We start from the raw sequence: 16,049 nt of genomic DNA, 5'->3' as shown, positions 1-16,049 counted from the left end.
TATCATCTCATAAACCTCATCGCTTGCCACCAAGCCTCATGAACGACAATAATTAAAAATAGATATGCCATCTCATAAAAGATTTCGTTTGCCATCTGAGATCCGAACCTACCCTTGGAGGCTCACACCAACTAACCGAACCGTGGCTCCACGGCTCAAAAGCTTACACGGTCGAGTCCATACCAAACAAGCGAACCACCACCGACCCAAAACTTCCTTCCCATTCGTTTCCACCATTTCTTTTTCTCTCGCAGCCCCCCCCCACCTCACCCCTCTCTCTTTCCGCTTTTCTCCCAATCAAACCCTAACCCTAAAAAAATCCCCAATTTCACAACTCTAATTTTTCTCATTTTTTCATCAAATTGACCCTCAATTTCTCAATCTAAACCCCATAAAATCCTATCCAGTCCTTTTTTTAAAGCAAGCCATGGATTCTAGCTCGATTTCACTATAATGATAATCAAAATAGTGGTGCTAGGTTTTTCAAGGGACGGATTGCATGGGCTTAATCAGCAATGCCTGAGCTTAGAAGAAATCGCGCAAGGTTAGCGCGAAATCAACAACAACAGAAGCAAACAGACCCTCCAGTTGCGAGAAATTACGTGAAGACCCGTGCTGCTGTAGCTAGAGAAGCGAAGAAGAGACCGAGGACAAGATTGGAAGCGAAAAGGTTGAAAGAGAAGGAAGAAGAAGGTGATAATAGTAATAGGAATAGGAATAGTAATAGTAATAGAAGAGTTGAGGAGGAGGAGGAGGGTAAAAGGGTAATTTTGATATCAGAGAGTGATAAGAAAGGAAAGAATTTGCTAGTTGATATTGAAGAAGAAGAGAAAGTTGAAAAATTGAAAGGTCCAATGGCTGATGATAGTGGAGGTTTAAGTGCTAATAAAGCTGGTGGCCAAGAAGAAGAGGGGAACAATGCTCCTTTCCCTGATAAGGTATGCTTGTTTTGTTTTTGTTTTTGTTTTTTTAATCATTTTCTGGCAAATTTGATGCCTTGTCATCTGGGTTTACTTTATTTTGTTGTGATTTTGCTAATATATGGATTTTGGGTCAAATTTTGGTCATTTCGGTTTAAAATGGGATGTTTTTGTGTGAAAATGTGGTTTATGGAGGGTTTCTGTTGTTGCTGTTGTAAGTTGTTGAAGTAATGGTGATGTAGTGGTATGTCAGCTGAATGAATGGTTTTTTTTTTTTTTTTTTTTTGCGGGGATTTTGATTTTGTGTTGGTTGGATGCTATCTCAATTTGGTTGGTGGTTTTTGCTGAAATATGGTTTCAAATGTTGGTTTTGATTAATTGTTGTTGGTGATTTATGCTTGTAGCTACAAAAAGATGGTTTCATGGGGGCTTAATATGCATTTTATTTAGTGTTTCTGAAATCTTGAGTGAAGTAAGATTTTCAATCTTACACTGTTTTTGGAAATGTTTTGAGTTTTTTTTTTTTTTTTTGTTGAGGACAGTTGCTGATTGTTCAGTACATGCATTTATTAGTTCAAGATTTTAAGTATAGAAGCCTGTGCTGAAATTTGATGCTTTGTTTTCATGGCTTTGTTTTGTTGTTGCATGCATGGCATTATAAATCATGAAAAAAACACTTTGTTTACTTTGAAGTTGACTTTAATTGATTCTCCAACATGTTCAACTTCTAATATTGCCTTTTATTTTTGTGGTAATTATAGAGTGTTTATTATTTTCTTATCCAAGGTTCAAGTGGGAGGGTCACCTTTATATAGGATAGAAAGGAAGTTGGGGAAAGGTGGTTTTGGTCAGGTGTTTGTTGGTCGTCGTGCTAATGGTGGAAATGAACGTGCGACGGGTTCTGGTGCCCTGGAGGTAAAATTAATCTAGCTATTATTTTGTGTTATTTATTACAAAAACTTAATCTTGCTTTAATTTTCTTTTTCCTTGTGTGTTTCCTCTAGGTGGCCCTGAAATTTGAGCACAGAAACAGCAAAGGCTGTAATTATGGCCCTCCGTATGAATGGCAAGTTTACAAGTGCGTAAATTTTCCCTCTAAATTAGGTTGTTGTTGTGGTGTTTTCAGATTTATCATAAATATTTAAGTTTTTCTGCAATGTGTTTTTGTTTGACAGCACACTTGGTGGTAGTCATGGTGTGCCAAGAGTACACTATAAAGGAAGGCAAGGAGACTATTATGTAATGGTATGATCTGCAAGCTCACTCTTTCTAATCTGTTCATTATATTTCCTGGTTTAACTTCAGCTTATGGGTTTTTCAGGTTATGGACATGTTGGGCCCTAGCCTCTGGGATGTATGGAATTCTTCTGGGCAGACGTGAGTATTTCATGAATATATACATGCCTCTCTCTCTCTCTCTCTCTCTAAGTATTTTTGGTGTGTATGGACAGTGTTGATTTAGATGTTCTTTTCCTTGGAATTGGTTTGGGTGGTAAATCTCTTGAAGTTATTTTTATGCTCACCACAAATCATGTTATGCCAACTGATATTGTTTCTATTTTTTCTCCCTGTATGCATTATTTTATCCAATTGGTTTGTTCTTTATGCTTTTATTCCTTGCCAAAAGACTGAGGAAGAGTAGGGTGTTTCTTTTATTGCTAAGCTGACATTTTTTTCCCGCGAGACACATAATGTCTTGATTTGCTTTCCTTGTTCTACGTGTTGATTGGTTGTCATTCCTTTTTGATGTAGGATGTCCTCAGAAATGGTAGCTTGTATTGCAGCTGAGTCTCTCTCAATTTTGGAGAAGATGCACTCAAGAGGGTATGCTATTTAGTTGTGTATCAAATTGTTTTCTTGGTAAAACTTATGATGTCATAAGGATATTCATTTGGTAGCTTTATTAATTCTTCATTCCACTTTTCTCTGCGAAAAACTTATGAATTATGCAACCTTGTTTGATTTTAGCTATGTGCATGGAGATGTAAAGCCTGAAAACTTTTTACTTGGTCAGCCATCTACACCTCAAGAGAAGAAGTTATTTCTTGTTGACCTTGGATTAGGTGAGTCAAAGTCATTAATCATTGAAGTACTCTTATTGCTATTTAAAAAAAAAATCCTTATGTCTTATCGTTGTCCAAAATTGCAGCAACAAAGTGGAAAGACAGCAGTACTGGACAACATGTTGAATATGATCAGCGCCCTGATATGTTTAGGTGGGACTTAATCATATTTCTTCTTGAGTCTTGTGGACAAAATATGACCCTGACCATTATTCATGATACCTTTCTGCTTGATTCTTTAGGGGAACTGTTCGATATGCTAGTGTTCATGCTCATTTGGGAAGAACTGCCAGTAGGAGAGATGATCTTGAATCTCTTGCTTATACACTCATCTTCCTTCACAAAGGCAGATTGCCATGGCAGGGCTACCAGGTACTACAAGGATATACACACAAGCACATGTACCATGAACATGAGTATATAAATACATGCAAAACAAACATGCTTGCAAAGGGTAGTTTGCCATCCTCATGCCTTTCTTTGTTAGAATGATATGTTAACTCTATTACTTTTTCTTGTTAAACAAACCTTAGGGTGACAATAAGTCCTTCTTGGTTTGCAAAAAGAAGATGGCAACATCTCCAGAGATGCTGTGCTGCTTCTGTCCTCCTCCTTTCAGACAGTTTTTTGAAATCGTGGTGAATATGAAATTTGACGAGGAGCCCAACTATTCAAAGTTAATATCTTTGTTTGAGAGCTTGATAGGACCAAATCCAGCTATAAGACCAATAAACACAGAGGGTGCTCAAAAGGTAGGGGTAGAGCTCAAATCCACGAGGAAGAAATACTTTTATCTTTTCTCTTACTATGTGAATAATTATCTATCCTTTTGCAGATCATTTGTCAAGTTGGTCAAAAACGTGGTAGGCTGAATATCGAGGAGGAAGAAGATGATGGGCAACCTAAGAAGAAAGTCCGTCTTGGAGTTCCTGCTACACAATGGATTTCTATTTACAACGCTAAGCCACCAATGAAACAGAGGTACGATGTTTTGATTCATTATTTCTCTTTCTTTTCCCTCTAAAAATTTGCATTGTTTTTTTATGCTAATTTACCCTTCATTAATTTGAGGCAACGAGAAATCATGCAACTCTGGGTATTTAAATAAAGAGTTTTGGTTTTGTAACAGTGAAGTGGCTTCCTAAAAGGACTGCTACAAGCCTAACCAAGCAAAGATTTGAAGAAAATGATCGATATTTCATTTGTCTGTTTGAACAATCCTTTCATAACTCCATTGAGTCTCACACTTTGTATGGTCCTCTATACAGCCACCTGGTCTCAGATTAGGTGCTCTCTTGTTTGGCCATTGGTGCAAGGGTGAAGCACTCTTGTATTCTTAAAAAACTTGACACTGAGGATACTGGGCTCCATCCTTTATTCACTGCACAGATCTTCTGAGGAGATACCCTTTTTGTCTTTTGAATGTGGTTTCCTGACCTTGACATGACCTGATGACATGTCTGTTCTTTACATAGGTACCATTATAATGTTGCTGATGGAAGGCTGGGTCAACATGTGGAGAGAGGAATTGCTGATGGTCTGCTTATAAGCTGTGTTGCATCTTCTTCCAATCTTTGGGCATTAATAATGGATGCTGGAACTAATTTTACAAGCCAAGTTTATGAACTATCACCTTTTTTCTTACACAAGGTAAACTACATAAACTTAAACACTACATGGAAATATGTTATATATTCATGTGTTACTATGATCAGGTTTTCTTTTCCTAATCATGTAAGTAATTTATTATAGAAACAATAATCAAAATTGTTCCCAAATAATAGGAATGGATAATGGAACAATGGGAGAAGAACTATTACATCAGTTCCATCGCTGGTTCTAACAATGGAAGCTCTCTCGTGGTGATGTCCAAAGGTTGGTTTGCTTTATCTCATAAGTTCTGTGTATTACTGCATAACCTTTGTTAGTTTTTGGGCCACAATTTAACAGTTCGCTATGACTTAGCTATGGTTGTTGCCTTTGAAACTGAGCCTTGCATGGTCAGGGTGTTGCTGGGGTGCAACTTTTAGCAAAATTTCTATTTGGCAACTAAAACAAAGTGATGTTTTAATTTATGCAGGCACTCAATACACTCAACAGTCTTACAAAGTAAGCGATTCTTTTCCCTTTAAGTGGATAAACAAGAAGTGGAGAGAAGGGTTTTATGTGACTTCAATGGCTACTGCTGGAACCCGCTGGGGTGTTGTCATGTCACGCAATGCAGGCTTCAGTGATCAGGTCAGATTTTTCTTGTCATCTCGACAATTAAAATCTACTCCTAGGTGTCCATTGCAAATATATAAAAAGCAGCAGCCACTGCTATTCCCATAAATTTGCATGTTTGTGTGCCCATGAGTTTTTAGAGTTCAACAAAACTTTCCATGGTTTGAATGAGATCTATTTGCCTTGGACATTTTAGTTTTTGGTTTTCCTTTTTTATTTTTTTTGGAAACTGTTGCTATTTAAATGAAAACTTGATTTAAAAATAAAATATACAATCTGTTTAAACTTGACCTGTGGATTCTAAGTTAAATACCTCGTAGCCTGAAAGCTCATTTTGCCATGCCCTCTGGATTTCACTTTCTATTTGTGATATTGCAGATTTAGTTGGAAATTAACATTGATTAAGAGGTTGTGTTTCTTCGATAGATGCTATTTAGATGGTTATGGATGCCAATAGACATTGATTTAGAACCAAGGTACAAAAATAGATTGACCTTGGTCGCTTGTTGACCATTTCTTTAAACCAAGTATTTTGACACAAAATTGTGGTTCTCTGCAGATTGTTCTAGTTTAAACCTTATTTTAGTATGTGTCAGCATATTATAAAAAGTTTATATGTTTTCTTGGGCCACAGTTGAATGGTTCTTGCATGTAACTTTGCTTCTGACTCGAGTGGGTTCTGTGTCTCACTTGTCACTGTCTTCAATAGGTTGTGGAGCTTGATTTTCTGTATCCAAGTGAGGGCATTCACAGAAGGTGGGATACTGGCTTTAGAATTACATCAACTGCTGCAACCTTTGATCAAGCTGCTCTCATCTTGAGTGTCCCTAAGCGCAAACCTGGAGATGAAACCCAGGAAACTTTACGCACATCTCAATTTCCAAGCACTCATGTTAAGGTAATACATTCTGTTTGATTGTGGAGCTGTTGACCATGTTCTCCAATCCTCTGAATATGGGTGTGTACTTTATATCTATCATGAAAGACATACTTGGAATCCTCCCCTGTTGCAGAAGCAGACTGCAGCTTCCTTGTTGCTAGAATCATTATGCAGTAACAAACAAGTCCAAACTGATTTCCTCATCACTACCGCTGTAAAATTGTGATCTTCCTCCACTGCATGATCATTGTGCCTTGGCTATTATAAAAAAAATTGCATCTTGATTCTTCTTGTTTTTGTGGCATGCAATTTTGTATTGTGACAAATTCTAGAAATCAAAGTTTGCATAACAATTTCTTGCTTGTGTGTGCATCTCTCATGTTTTGATATCTGACTGGTGTTAGTTTTGGTCACTGAGCAGTATGAAATTTATATACACTGTTTTGCATAACAAATTTGTATCATTGATTTTTGTTATGGTAAATAAATTACGAGACAATATCTCACCTGAGTTTTTCTTTTAATGTACAGGAAAAGTGGGCGAAGAACCTCTATCTTGCGTGTTTGTGCTATGGGAGGACTGTTTCTTAAAATATCAAAATTGCAGGGAGCAAGAAAAAAAACAAAAAGGATCTTGTTGATTCTCGCCCTCCCGGCCTCATATTTAGTTTCTCATGTTAATTGTACAAATTGGAGTAAGAGAGCTCTAGCTGCAGCAACAGAGAATTGCAGTTTTGTGTATGATTAATATTAATGATGTTGATGCTGTAAATTTAGCTCTTATGCAGAAGGTTTTAGTTTGCACTTCTGTAGTGCCTTTGATTTTATTACTTGGGTAAGGGGTGAGCATTTTCGGTTTGGTTTGGTTTGGTTTGGTTTGGTTTTTGGTAAAAAAGGCTAACCAAATTGAAATTTATATTTTTGAAAAATTATAAACCGAACTGAACCGATCAACAAGTTCAAACCGACCAATTCGGTTCGGTTCAGTTTCTTCTTTCAAAACTTAATAACAAAGTTTAAGGATTTTGTTGAAATCTTTGAAAAATAAAGACAACTAAACTTTGACTAGCTTCTTCAACCCAATCCTGCTACCAGCCTTGTCAATGTCACCGCCTACTATCCCCCTTTTTTAGCCACAGTATGGTGCCCGTCTGGAAAATGAAGATGCTTGATTTAAATAATAAAGTCAAGCATTACTAAACTGCCAGGATTTAGCATGACATGGATAGACTAGAGATTGGTTTAGAAGATCCATGTTAACCCCAGCATCCATCATTTTTTACAGCAATCATGAAGAGGCAGAAGGGCTGCAATTTTCACAACATCAACAAGAAGTCCAAAGATTTTACTTAGGCTTCATCCATGGTAAAATTACATTATCAGAAAATCCTTCTTCTCGAACAAAAATTGAGAGAAAGCTTGGAGGAGGAGGGCGTCTAGGTTTGATTTGGTCTCTAGGGTTAGAAGAAAAGTTTATATTTATACTGTTTTTTTTCTTTTGTGTTGGTTAAACTGATTCGGTCCGGTTCATTCGATTTTAAATTTTTAAAACTAAAACCGAACTAAACTGATTTTTTCTTGGAGTTTTTAATTAGTTAATTTGGTTTTTTTTTATTTTATTTGGTTCTTTCAGTTAATTTTTTTTTCTTGATTTAATTAATTTTCAAGTCTTTGTAACTTTAAGGGTTATATTTTCATGTTCAAATCATGCTAGGTGATGATTACATTGGTCACCCTTTTGTAGAGATGTTTAAGAATTTAGCTTGGATTTGGGCGGCCAAGAACCAGAAAACTTGTCTATTTGTTAACTAAAACTTCAAAAATTAAAGTTTTCAAATTTTTAAGTATTATATTTTTATATATATAGATATTTATTGGTGTATAATATTTGGACACAAAAAAACATGTGTTTTTTTAAAACAAAAAAACACAGTACGACAATATTTGTTTTGAAGAAATTAAATTTGTTGATATGTAATGATTGAAAAAAGGAAAAAATTAATATCCTAGTTAATATCTATGGTTTATTTCTATCTTTGCTTAATATTTAGTAATAAAATAGAAGTTAATTTAAGACAACGATTATAGACAAAAATAGAAATCTCATCCCATCTAACTCGGTGAAGTTAGTATATACTATGGTTTTATGAACAACTGGTTGCAGAGAGGTGAAGGGACCATCCTTCTTTCCAAGATTACAGCAGTGCAGTATATATTGAAACACTATAATGGCAGCATATATTTAAACACTATAATGGCAGCAAATTCCAGTAAAGATTGAATCCCAAGATTCCAGTCTTCTTTCTTAGATGTCGTTTGTTTGCGTGGTTGCTTCTACGTTTGAAGCAACCGCAGCAAACATTATGTTTGGTTATATAAAAAACACAATTTATTTGTGGTGGGGCCCATGATAATTCATGTTTTGCTCGCAATTTTGGTGAAGCAGCTCCTGGCTGCTTTTCTTCATTAGCGTCTCATGGAACAGTGCAATTCACTTACACTGTTCACGTGAACATGTTTTTTTTTTTTCAAGTGTGTTTATTTTTTGTACAATTTTTTTTTTTAAAAAAACTAGTTTATAGTGAATTAAATTCACTCGCATTGTCCTGTAAATAATATTTTTTTCCCGAAAAACTAGTATAAAGTGAATTAAATTCACTCGCACTATAATATCAAATCAATTTTATTCCTGATAATATTTTATTTAATTTTATTACACGCTCAAAAAATTATGAAAACTGTAGTTCTTATCGAATGAATTTTGTACGTAATAGAATTGTAGATGATTTAATGAAATAATAAAAATACTTTATATAAAGTATTATTTATTTCATGATGTTATAGCAATAATTAAATCTATAATATTTAAATTAAAAACCATCAATATTAATATATATTTTTTAAAATTATTTTATAACCTCTATTTCAAAAGCATTCTTAACCAAACACATTAAACTACTTTTTGTTCAACCTTAATTTCAACAATAGTTTTAACCAAACACCTATTTTTTCAAACCAACCGCAATTAAAAGTACTTTTTATAAAATAATTTTTTTCAAACCACAACCATAACAACTATCGAAATACTAATCACACTAGTACAAAGATTCCCCAGAAATTTTAGTAAATATGTGTTAATGCCTGCCATGACATTGATGGCTTATGGAGTGATCCTGACACCTTGGGAGATGTTTTTTTATTTCAAAATCCATGGAGTATGGATGATCTTCACACCTCAGACTCAGAGGATAAATTTTATCCATGTATAAGACACAAAGCAATATTATGTGACACCCTTCTTGCATCATCGTCACCTGGGCAGAGAAGGGCTTGGTGGCCTTCAATTTTTCCTTTGCTGGGCTTGGAAATGGCATGAACTGCAGGTAGAGGCAAGTGCCAGGTTGCTCTGTTTTAAGATCAGAATTACGAATTCTGGGTTTTATATTTTCCTGACAAGACCTTGGGGAAGCAAGAACAAAAGGGTGACACTGACAAAAGAGCACCACATCTCAGGAATCAGATTATCCCAGCACCCGGCCCATGACTAAATTCTCAGTCTAGATTCCTCAAATTTCCAAATCTCAATCAACTCTGCAAATCATGAAGATACCAGTGAAAAGATTTGATGAACACGTTTGAATCTGAGAGGGGACAGTGGAGAATCATAACCAAAGTCAAAAGTTAACCATTGACAGTGACATAGACTAACCAATGGAACCTCCAACATACCACTGTCTAATAAAAAGTCACAAAATCGGACAAAAAAAATAACTTTTAAGTTTTCAAAGCAACCATTGAGATGAACGAAAGAGCATATTTGGTGACTAAGTACAATAACTAATCCATGATGACAGACAGTGGGCTATGAACTTGGCATTTTAAAAAATATATAATATAGTTTACTAAAAGTTTTGGGACAATAATACAAGTTCAAGAATTATTTGAAAGATAACTAGGTTGAACACAAAAATATTGTTTTTGCAATTACATTTTAGAATATTTTTTTGTACACAACAGCAAATAGTGGTTGTTCAGTACATGTTTTTTTTTTAATTAATTAACTTAAACAAAACTTAAAATTTTAATGAAAATTCAATAGTTAAAAGATGAGATTCAAGATTTAATGGCTAAAAAAAAATAAGATGATGGGCAGAAGAGAGAACTGAAGAAGAAGAAGAAGAAGAAGAAGAAATGCTCTAATTTTTACGCAATTGGTACTGTTAGAGAAATCTTTACGAGTTGATTATAACTGCACCTTGAAAAAACACCAAATAAGATTGTAATTAACCCCGAACAAAATACCTAACAAATTATTATTATGTTTGATGGTCTTTTAAGGTATGGTTAGAATCGTCTCATTGAGATTTTTTAATGGTTTTAGATGTAGTGAAAATAAAACTCTAATATGTTTCTAGCAAATCATTTTTTTTTATCATTGAATTTTCATAAAATTTTAGGTTGTTTTTTAATATATGTTAATTAAATACAAAGAGAGATAATTTTTTAAACAATCATTGAAACCACTGTTATTAACAGTAATTCTATTTAAACTACGTGTGTAATATTTTTCTAACCAAAATTACTTTTCCAAAACTTTTATCAAATTTTGTTATTAGAATTCTAAAATACCCAAGAACTTGAGCGAAATAAATAGGCCTCTTGCTCTAATCACCGGGGCTAGGTCGAGCGATGCTCTGAGTTGTAATGGTTGATCGCCACCACTGCTTAAGGAATAGAATCACGCAAAACATCCTCCGTGCAGGGTAGCATTTGAAGCATACAAAAAGCGAAACAATTGGTGATGTTCACGATATCAAATCCCTGCACACATGCACATCCAGCACACACAATCCAATCTCAAATTTTTTAATTTCAAATATCTTGGACACTGTCGACGGATTGTCCTTTTCTTTTGTACTTCTGCTTCGACCATGTTGAAAATCACATGAATAAACAAAACTTACATCACTTTCGTTGATCTGTTTGGTATAAAAAGCATGTTTTTCGTAGGTAATATCATCACCGTTAGAGAATAATATAAATTATATCATGAAACCTCACCTAACAACTTAAACTTTTAGGTTGAATTAGTTTTTTGACATGGTATCAGAGCCTTGATGACCAAGTGGTCTCAAGTTCGAATCTCACCATCCCTATTTATTTGATAAAAATTAAACATAACGTAATGTGGGCCTGTGCAAGTTTTAAACCCCAACCTAAAAATTTAAACTATTAAATAAAATCTCAAGATATAATTTATATTATTCCATGACTACCATAGATTTCTTCATCACATCTTCTGCAGAGACAGAAGACCCACAAGCTGCTTTAACTTCAAAAAAAAAAAAATAACTGCCATAAATACTTTTGATGTTTAAGAGAAAGTCTTGCCTTCGGGCTGCTCAGCTGCAGGGGGGTGACAGGGACAAGACATCTATTGTATCCTCGCTATAGTGTTTTGGCTCTCTTGTTGTCTTGGTCCTGCTTTCTTGTTTGTTTTTCTCTGGTTTTGTCGAAAAGTTAATCGTTCCTGCCGTCCTTAGGGTTTCTTCTGGCTTTGCATGGAAATACCATTACCGAGACAAGATTTTTTATGCTTATTTCAAGCTGGGCTCGATGATTTTTGTTTTTAATTTATAAAAAAATTAATACTTGTTACATAATTTTTTAATTTAATTTCCTAATGCTTAATAAGTAGTAACTTCTTTGCGCGGGTTGGATTCATTATGAATTTTATGGAAAATCTCATTGGATTTTTTTTAACTATTTTTATTTTTGTGGGCTCATTTTGATTTGTTTTATATTTGGTAATGTTAATTTTATTTATTTTTGATTAATGTGGATGTCTGAGTCAGTTTGTATACACCTCAACTAATCTGAAGTTAACGACCATGTAAAGTTCCAGTGGTCCTGAGAGAAATCAAACTCGTAACCATTAAAAAACAAATTTAATATCTGACCAATTAAGCTATCCCTCAGAATTATTAATAATGTAAATTTATTTGATTACTTTGTCGATATTCAATGTTCATCTCCTTTAATACTTAATTAAATGATAAAAAGAAAAAAAGAAATACAAGTTCCCATGCTACAAAAATAAAATAAAGAAAACTTTTTTAGATATTAAAACAAAATTAATTTAGCTAAATATATGTATTTTGATCCTCACTAATAAACTTTTTATCAATGTAGATAAATAATTCTTCTATTATATTAGCATAAGCTCGGATCGTGTTGATATGCTTGACTTCAGGGTGCCTGGCAACAAGATGTAAGAAAGTAGGCTTTCAAGTTTCATAACAAAGTTTGGGCTTTTACTGTTTGAAGAGAGTAAAAAAACAGAAAGCGTCGAAGGGCACAATGAAAGTGCCACAACCATCAGCCAAAGCATGCCGACCAAAAATGTACAACAACATAACTTTCATGTATCAACCTAGCTGCCTTGCAAGAAAACAAAGAGTTGCTCTGTTTAATACACTACAAGTACCACCTGTACAAAACCAGGGCTCTCAGACTAAACAGATTCGCAGTGAAAGTGACACACTGGATCCCAAATATGTAACAGTAAATGACACAAATGAAATCAACGGCAGTGTGCAATTTACACATGATGTTATATAGATCAAGGCTAACTGTTGGGTAACCTGCTGAGAACAGAGTGCTCTGGTTTGTGTTCGCATTCGAAATCAAGATGAACAAATGCCCGCTCAACTTCCGGGAGTTTTTCAATCTTGTCCTGCAATGTCTCTCCAATAGCATGTGCTTCCTTTAGAGGCAGTTCCTCTGGAAGTTCAATGTCAACCTGTTTCAAGTGGGGGAAATAGAAGAGAAAAATCTTATTGGCCCATTCTTAAACAGCAGGACAACATGTTAAATCATGCATGTGAAATAGACTTGAAAATTTTCCCATTTGAACAGTTGATTAGCAGTTAAACCTTTAGACTTTACAGTGATAGGATTAAGACCGTTCAAATGTTTGCTGATTTAATAAAAATGACCAGAAAGCAGTGCTGGTTCTAAAGCCACGCATGTAATACCGCAGGCTTCCCAAGATTTGAATAAGGAAAATTGAGACGTGACAAACAAAAAATTTCAGAGTTGAGAGTTCAAATCAGAATAGTGGAAGATTCATTGACTATCGAATTTTATTGGGCTAACTAGTGCTTATACATGCAGTGCAGACTTATTTATTTTTATTTTTATTTTCAAGTCCTTGTTGCAAGATAATTCGCTCAACAAGCACTAGTTAATCACAAACTAAGCAGGCATGCTTACCTCTACAAAATAAAGAACACCAAAGGTATAAGCACGGACTGTGTCTACACGCTTGACTTGAGGGTGCCTTGTGACAAGATATGTCAATTTCTGCAAGACTTCAGGTGGAGCTGTTTGCCCAACAAGAGAAACTGCACCAAGAAGCCCATCTTAAAATGTTGGCAGATATAACCTTATCTGTGTATCACTTCATCCGCTCCTTCCAAAATAACCAGGAATGAAGAGTGATACCTGCATTTTCAATGACAGTTCCAGACCAATTTGTAATTGTGTAAACAGCTAGAAGAATAGCACCAGCAGGGTCAATCCACCAGTAGTATTTATCCCCAAGAACAGCGGCAACTAATCCTACCACATTCGTCACCACATCAAAATAGTGATCCTGAACATGAAAATTGGTTTAAGTTACGAAAGTGATAATTAACAGCTCAATAATAGAAAGCAAAATATTTAGAAAGTAGAGCCAAAAACCTTTGCATAGGCACGAACTATACTATTTCCTGAGCTTCTACAGTAAATCCAAAGTGCCAGTTTCACCACAGAAGCAGCTATCATGATTATGTAAAGCCATAACAGTTGATTTGAAGACATCTTCTTATGTGTTTCATCTTCAATTAATTCTTCAGCAGCTAGGACCAAAATCTGAAAACCTGTGAAGAAAGATTGTTACGATTCCACACCACACCACACTCAAAGAAGCAAAATTGATGAAAACCTTCTGTTTCCCTAAGGTGTTAAACTGTAAAGCAACTAACTTACTCCATGACTATGGAAGTGAACCGTAATCAAAATTCTTATTCCACCGAGACTTTATGCGCATTAAGAAAAGTTAACAAACAATTGATTTCGGATGTGTGATAGACGGAAGAAGAAAATTATCAATATAATCTATGGTCTAGATTTCCCTTTTCTACTTGGCATAAATCATTGCTTTTACAATCATTAGACAAAAAAAAAATCAATGGAACACAAGAGTATGTTACGAGGCACGACAAAATTACCAAGTGTGGCCATGACAGCAGCAAAGATGATTATTCCCACTGGTTGCATCCTTAATTTTCCAATAGGGTACTTGTAGATATTTATGTTTTTCATCGATATGTGAGTGAACCAGAGTATCCCACCAGCCATGAGATCAAGCAAAGAATCTAATGTGGAGGCAGCAATTGCTATGGATCCTGTCCTTATTGTAGCATAAATCTGGACATTACACAAATTATCAATTTCAACAGCTTAAAAACTAAAATTTTAAATATAACTAACATTAGAACATGCAATTGAAGTAGGAAAAAAAAATGGACTTCTTTCAAGTTCGATTTATCTCAAAAACAAGCATTGGTGAGTTCACCTTAAACACCAAAAGCACAATGTTGGCATAATTAGAGATCTTCATAGCCTTTTCAGCCTGCACTTGTTCTTCATCATCTTCTTCATCGATCGTATCAGTTGTCATCAAAGTATCAACTTCCTGGAAGGATTTTAACGTCGCAAATTGTTTTTCATAGTACTCCTTTTCATCTACAAACGCCAAAACAAGAAACAAGAACTCAATCACTGCCAAACATAACCTGTCCCTATTTGGTTTCCAATAAATTAAACAGCATTTTAAGAGCAAAAATCAAAACCAAACAAAACTTGATCAAAATTCCTCTTTACCCTTTCATTTTCTCTTTAGTTTCCAAACAGCCAAACAAGTCCTCAACTTTTTACCTTTATTATGCATAAAAACACATCTACTCAATAACCCTCGTACTTTTCAGCTATCTCTTTCTCAGGAGCAAAAGAGACAGCGAATTCCATTCTTTTTTTCACTTTCCTTCACTTTCTCAGTAACCAAACAAATCTTAAGCTTTTACCTTTTTATCCACAAAATAACACAAACACAAACACAAACACAACAACCCTTTAACGTTTAAGTAATCTTATGTGTAAAAAAACAATACAGGTTCCATCTCTTTTTACACTTTCTCAGACTTGCTCAGCAACCAAACAAAACTTTTAAAGAAAGCAAGAAAAAGGGAGTGCAAGACTACGTACCTTTGCTAAGCCCTTTAGTTTTAGAGACATTAAAGTGAAAAGAAGATTCGAGATCAAGAACAGTCCGAACCTTATCGGGCAATCTTGATAAAAATCCAGTCCTTAGTGAGTGGTACGTGTTACCTCCACTCGGTCCACAACTCTCATTAACATTCAACAATGGCTCTTTAGGACTCAAATAACCAGAATTCATATCCTCCATTATTGGATAAAATTATTGATCCGGTTCTTGTGATCCTCTCTCCTTGTTGCAAAAAAGAAGCTAGCTGTATTTATATGTAAGAGAGAGATTTATTAGAATTGACGTATTATTATTCACTGAATTGTTTTATTAATTAATAATTAAAAAAAACATAGTCATTATTTTTTTTTCTTGTTGGGACTCATGTGGGTAAGCGCCACGTGGAAGGTTTGAGTTTTGACAGGTCTAAATTTTTTTTGTTGGATTTTTTTTTATTTTTTTATAATTTGCTTTAAAAATTATTTATTAAAATAATATAAAACAACAATGACCCCACAAAAAGAAAAGGTTTGATATTATTTTTGGTGCATCATACATGAGCTTTATGTGTTTAGACATCCGGTTTTTACAATCAACTTTTTACACCATTGTTTTAAAACCAACTCTAGGGTTCAACCCTGGTCAAGACC

At 34.7% G+C, this 16,049-nt stretch overlaps 2 protein-coding genes across 3 annotated transcripts; one reads left to right on the top strand and one right to left on the bottom strand.

Moving 5' to 3' along the window:
• Positions 1-200: 200 nt before the first annotated feature.
• LOC7463598 (casein kinase 1-like protein HD16) lies at positions 201-6,913 on the top strand. Of its 2 annotated transcripts, none has more exons than XM_024597879.2 (16): positions 201-938; positions 1,707-1,835; positions 1,925-1,998; positions 2,096-2,165; positions 2,242-2,297; positions 2,673-2,744; positions 2,889-2,983; positions 3,070-3,136; positions 3,226-3,355; positions 3,517-3,735; positions 3,819-3,964; positions 4,459-4,633; positions 4,768-4,858; positions 5,064-5,221; positions 5,916-6,104; positions 6,618-6,913. In XM_024597879.2, the coding sequence occupies exons 1-16, from the start codon at positions 516-518 to the stop codon at positions 6,675-6,677; spliced, it is 2,154 nt and encodes a 717-aa protein (XP_024453647.1). In that variant the 5' UTR covers positions 201-515; the 3' UTR covers positions 6,678-6,913. The 2 variants fall into 2 exon arrangements, with proteins under 2 accessions (XP_024453647.1, XP_024453648.1); XM_024597880.2 differs by having other exon boundaries at positions 776-938; positions 1,682-1,835.
• A 5,465-nt stretch (positions 6,914-12,378) lies between these two features.
• Positions 12,379-15,656, bottom strand: LOC7461379 (metal tolerance protein 4). The gene is made up of 7 exons (XM_002304844.3): positions 15,399-15,656; positions 14,710-14,879; positions 14,363-14,561; positions 13,833-14,011; positions 13,593-13,743; positions 13,362-13,492; positions 12,379-12,888 (listed from the first exon to the last, which is right to left on the bottom strand). Exons 1-7 carry the CDS (start codon positions 15,598-15,600, stop codon positions 12,715-12,717), a joined length of 1,206 nt encoding a protein of 401 aa, XP_002304880.1. The 5' UTR covers positions 15,601-15,656; the 3' UTR covers positions 12,379-12,714.
• Between the last annotated feature and the right edge of the window lie 393 nt (positions 15,657-16,049).

The sequence above is a fragment of the Populus trichocarpa genome, chromosome 3, assembly GCF_000002775.5.
Source record: "Populus trichocarpa isolate Nisqually-1 chromosome 3, P.trichocarpa_v4.1, whole genome shotgun sequence".
Lineage (NCBI taxonomy): Eukaryota > Viridiplantae > Streptophyta > Magnoliopsida > Malpighiales > Salicaceae > Populus > Populus trichocarpa.
The sequence above is the reverse complement of the archived record's forward strand: the minus strand, read 5'-3'. Positions and strand labels throughout refer to the sequence as shown.

Bases quoted from the DNA above. Each gene is read 5' to 3' on its own strand.
- LOC7463598 (XM_024597879.2), top strand. From the start codon at position 516: ATGCCTGAGCTTAGAAGAAATCGCGCAAGGTTAGCGCGAAATCAACAA. The intron at 2,166-2,241 runs GTATGATCTGCA...TGGGTTTTTCAG, and splicing joins AAGGAGACTATTATGTAATG to GTTATGGACATGTTGGGCCC. The intron at 3,137-3,225 runs GTGGGACTTAAT...TTGATTCTTTAG, and splicing joins CAGCGCCCTGATATGTTTAG to GGGAACTGTTCGATATGCTA.
- LOC7461379 (XM_002304844.3), bottom strand. From the start codon at position 15,600: ATGGAGGATATGAATTCTGGTTATTTGAGTCCTAAAGAGCCATTGTTG. The intron at 13,744-13,832 runs GTTTTTGGCTCT...TTTCATGTTCAG, and splicing joins TAGTTCGTGCCTATGCAAAG to GATCACTATTTTGATGTGGT. The intron at 12,889-13,361 runs GTAAGCATGCCT...CACTTGAAACAG, and splicing joins GTGTTCTTTATTTTGTAGAG to GTTGACATTGAACTTCCAGA.